Here is a 4,960-nt window from a genome sequence, read left to right on the forward strand (position 1 = left end):
TATATATATATATATATATATATATATATAGATAGATAGATGTGTGTGTGCTATTTGTCCAATGTTAATATAGCCAAAGTCAAATATCAATCTTAGCGTGTGTGTCATCTTATTCCACACACACAATAAGCATTATTGTTGATTCAAAGTAATCGTCAGAATGTTCTACTTCTTGTCGGAAAGGTGGTATTGACCGACCCCCGCCGTCATCGGATCTTTGCGGACGGCGGTTGAGTGTTTTTGTTTTTTTTTTTGGAGGGGGGGGGGGGTTGCCATTTGGAAAGGAGGCGCGGCGACGACTCTGCTAGTCGCTTGCAAGCAGTTTTGCGCCGCTCCTCCTGCTCCTTGTGGAGGACGATGATGTCATATGTGGCCCTTGTTGGCACTTGCAGACGCCAAAGGCACCATCCGCGAGATCGTGCTGCCCAAAGGTCTGGACCTGGACCGGCCCAAGCGCACGCGGACCTCCTTCACGGCCGAGCAGCTTTACCGGCTGGAGGTGGAGTTCCAGCGCTGCCAGTACGTGGTGGGCCGCGAGCGTACCGAGCTCGCGCGACAGCTCAACCTGTCCGAGACGCAGGTGAGGGCCGCCCACCCACACCTCCATCGCTTCCAAACAACACCCCCCAGGTCCAGTTTTCCCGGAGCACCTCCATTTGTCACCATTTGCAGGCCGCCCAAAAGCAAACGCCGCGCATGTTGCACAAGACGATACATTTTGTCATTTTGACCTGACTTCTAATTGCCAAATAAAGGCTTCACTCGCCAGAAATAACAGCAACGAGCTGATGGCAATTCATTCTTCAAAGTGAATTATCATGCATCAAAAAAAAAAAAATGAGAGAGAACCATCGGCCACCCTAAAAGTTGTGCAACAATGCTGAAAATCTGGCAATGGCCTCCTTTTCACGACATCCAACAGGTGCGCAGGTGTTTGCTTTTGGCCCATTCAAAGCTCCGGCGTGACCGTGAACAGAAATTTCAATCTCTCGTCCCCGCACAAACAAAAAGATCGCAAAAGGCTTCTTCTGAAGAGAAAGAAGGGTGGGGGTGGGGGTGGGGGGGCAGAAAAGAAAAACCAACACATTCTTACAAGAGTGAAGCTCGTATCTTTGTTGTTTGCAAGATGATGACTTGCCCTGATTGATTGATTTGTTGTTCATTGGAACATGGCAACTTTGGGGAACACTTGAAATTCCTTTCTGGCATTTCGGGGGACACTTTAGGACAAGGAGGAGGAGGAGGAGGAGGCCCGCTTGAAAAGGGACTGTGGCATGTGTACACAATGTAAAAATCCCACACAAGCCTGTCCGATGTTCCATTTTGTCGCGAGAGAGGAAAAAAAATCAACTTGCCGCCACAATAAAGCGAGGCATCGCCTGACGGCAAGGAATTCCCCATCATGACGCGACTCCATTGGTCCCTCACGGTGCAGCCTTCCCTTCTTATCGCTCAGGATTGTGCGGAACTTGCTTGACTCGGGTTTTGCAAATCGGCTGTCAGATTTCGAGCAGCGGGGGGTCCGCAAACGGAAAAACGCAAGGCCCACTTGAACGTTCGCCAACGTGTTGGAGATGGTCTGCATTGGCCTTCTCTTCAAATTTCCGGGCAAATAGTTGGGGGAAGAGCGCCCCAGATCGAGTTCAGCCGTTCCACTCGACTTTTACTGACATTGGAGCAAGTGTGTGTGTGTGTGTGTGTGTGTGTGTGTGTGTGTGTGTGTGTGTGTTTTGCCGCCGCCGCCGACATGACATCACGTCTGAGCGCGGTGGCAGCGCGTTCCAGCCTCGAGGCGAGCGGCGCGGGTCCAGGCGGGCCGCGTGCGGATTGTTCTTTGTTGCGGCCCAAGCGGACGGACGCGCCGGCGGGCCGCTCGCGCCGGCGACAGGAAGTCAGACAGTCGAGCAAGCTTAGCCGCCCTCGCCGCCCGCGCGAAAGGATCACCGCTCGCTTGCCATTTCGGGGCAGTTGGTGAGCACGCGTTTCTTCTTTTTGCGTCAGAAAGGCCGCTGAGGGAATGGCCAATCCGTCCGGGATGCGCAAGCGGAGCCAGGCGGGTTTCTCGCCGATCCTTCGCAAGTCTGCAGTCCCACCCATCTCCGAGCGAGGCCTTCCCTCCCTTTCCCGCACGACTCTGCCGCTCGCACTCGCAGAAGCGAAACCAAAAACGCTCAGCGGCTTTCGGTCGGGCCGCTTCACGGCGGCCCGTCGCCGAGTCGCGTCTGAAATGGTCTCGCGCCGAACTGGCCCCGAGTGGCAGGAGCCCTCTCCGAGAGCCGCGCCGAATTAGCAGGGGGAAAAAAAAATCGGTTCGGACGCGAAAGCTGCGAGTGCGTGGAAGAAACGGGCGCGGCGCACGGAATCTTGTTCATTTGGATGCGGGGCGACAAGGAGAAGGCCTCAACGGAAGGGCGTCGCTCCGCTTGAACGCCAGCGGTTTGTCGCGGCGGTCCCGGTCACCGCCCCGAGCGCTTTGGCGCTCAGGAGGGATTAGGGCGGCCGCATCTATCGGGCCTCCGATAAGACGGGGTTAACCGCCGGCTGAACCCGGCCGGCCGCGCTCACGGCGACGGCGCTCACGGCAACCGCTCCCCGCCAGCCCTCCAAAGGGCGCTGCTTTGGCCGCGGGCGCCCTCTTTTGATTTGCTGAGCTCTTGTGCCGCCTCGCCAGGGGGGGGACCCGGCGGCTCTCCTGCAAGCTCAACTTCGCCGCTTGAGCTTGGCCCCCCCAAAGGGCCCGCGGGACGGCAAAGCGATCCAAGCGGATGACGGCCTCATCCTCTCGTGGACGTTCTCCACTTCCCTGGGCCTCGGCGTGGCGATTTCTGAAGGTGCGCGCGGGCCGGAACCCGTTTTCGCTGGCCACGCGCTTTCACTTTAAGTACGACCGTTTCAGACAGCTGCCGAATTCACGCTTGGGCGAACGCAACCGCGCAAGCGGCCGAGCTCTCGGTGGCGACGCAGCGGGGGGAAAAAAGAACTCGGGCTTCCCAACCGACGACACGATCGCGGCGAGGAGTCGCCAGTCTTGATCTGGCTTCGGATTTTTGGGTAGCGCGGTTGGCGCCTGCCCGAATGACCCGCTTGTGTACTTACTACACAAGCAATGGCAATGTCCCGAAACATCTTCTTCAACACAGCAACAAAGTACTTCATGTCATTTCAAATCAAAAACTGTCCCCCCCCCCCCCGGCCCCCTCCCGACAGCGGTGGACCACCCTCTTTTGTCACAAGTATCGTAAAATATCGATCATGCCCCAAGTTGTCATTCCTTGTCGATGCAGCACAGCAGCTAAAAAAAAAAGAGCCAAGTTGCCTTGTCGCTTTGCTTCGAGATGTTTGGAGGCGTCTGCCCCCCCCCCCCTGCACAGTGTCAACAAAATCCCGTGAAAAACGGCGCCGAGAAATCACTTTATCTATGATGAGGGAGCCGCGCTTACGAGCACTTCCTGGACATGTCGATGCCATGTTTTCCATCTGGATTCATTCCAATTGGGGGACTGTATTGTACACAAGTAAGGGGGGGGGGCTTTGTGTGTGTGCGCGTACTGCTGACTTCCATTTGCGAGCGCGTTGGCGCAAGGATGATACAGGTCAGGCCAGATCCAGATTCCCCCCCCCGGGTAATCTGTGCCCCAGCGCTGACCCCTGCATCCCATTAAAAAGGATTTACGCGCAATAGTGTAGATGTAGTAAAGGCAGCTTTGCTTTCTTCTCCTCTCATCAGTTTCCCTCCAATCAAATCCCCGGCCATGGATAGTAGCTTCGGCCCCGCCCCGCCCCGCCCCGCCCGGAGGCGTCCGAGGAGCTCTCCAGCGCGCGCGTTTCCCCGGCGTTGGCGCGGCTCCGCGAGCCAGCCCGCGATCTCACGATACGCGTCGTGGCCACCGGCCGACCGACTCATCAGCTCGCTTGGCTGAGCCTCCCGATCGCTCCGCCCTCACCGCGCGCCGATACCGTCGCGCATAAGCGCTTGAGCTGCATGGGGGGGGGTTGGAGGGGGCGAGCCACACACACACACACACACACACACACCGCACATTGCCGTTGAATCAAACATGGCCGGCAAACGTTTGCGGAGCCTTCCTTGCCCGTCGCATTTAGCCATCGCAGTGTCCAAATGTTGTACGCCTCCGCGCCCCCTAGTGGTGCACCAAAGGATCGCCGGCAGAGTACAGCTCACTTGCACGGAAGTGCTCGCTCTTCACCATCGGCGCCAGTCCAACATATTTGCTCGTTGATCTTGATGACCGGAGTCTTTTCAACACGTCGTCGACGGCGGCTTTGTGTGCCTTGCCGTGATTCATCCCGGTAGGCTGATGCCGGTCACTTTCTCGCTCCCGGATGAGGCGGCATCCGTGGGACCCGAGCGCTTTGTTCGAGTCTTGAATCTGATGCGCGTGAGCGAACCTGCCGGAGCCGTCGCTAAGTTCGTGTCAGACTGCCTAGCGGGGGCGCCCGCCCGGATGGAGCGTGAATCTGAATCTGTGGAAATGCCGTGCCGCGGTGTTGCCGGCCTCGCAAAAAAAAAAAATCCGCTTCAATATGAAAAGGGGGTGTTGGCGGTCGGATCCCCCGGCCTTTGCGAGCGTGTCAAAGTGTCCTTGAGCAAGATCCCGGAGCCCCATTTGCTCCCGGTGCAGCGTCATCAGCGGCTAAAGCGCTTTGAGTGCCCGAGATAGGAAAGCGCCATGCATTGACCGAAACCGAGAGGCGGAAGACGTTGGGGTCGCGAGCGATTTGAAAACGGCCGCTGTTTGTTTGTCCGCCGGCCGCTGCAGGTGAAGGTGTGGTTCCAGAATCGTCGCACCAAACAGAAGAAGGACACCAGCAAGGATTCGGACAAGCGCACGTCGTCGTCGTCGTCGTCGTCTTCCGAGTCTTTGGCCACCTGCAACATCCTGCGTCTCCTGGAGCAGGGGCGGCTGCTGTCGGGCCCCGCGCCGCCCGCCCCGGCCCC

General features: G+C 57.6%; 1 protein-coding gene across 1 annotated transcript in view; it reads left to right on the forward strand.

The window, feature by feature from the left end:
* Positions 1 to 4,960, forward strand: part of vax2 (ventral anterior homeobox 2) — a 14,890-nt gene that overhangs the window by 2,953 nt on the left and 6,977 nt on the right. Inside the window, exons 3-4 of the mRNA XM_019858204.1 lie at positions 393 to 580; positions 4,782 to 4,955. Of these exons, the coding sequence (XP_019713763.1) occupies positions 393 to 580; positions 4,782 to 4,955 (362 nt within the window). The remainder of the gene's footprint in view (positions 1 to 392; positions 581 to 4,781; positions 4,956 to 4,960) is intronic.

The sequence above is a fragment of the Hippocampus comes genome, unplaced genomic scaffold (assembly GCF_001891065.2).
Source record: "Hippocampus comes isolate QL1 unplaced genomic scaffold, H_comes_QL1_v1.1 scaffold48, whole genome shotgun sequence".
NCBI classification, from domain to species: domain Eukaryota; kingdom Metazoa; phylum Chordata; class Actinopteri; order Syngnathiformes; family Syngnathidae; genus Hippocampus; species Hippocampus comes.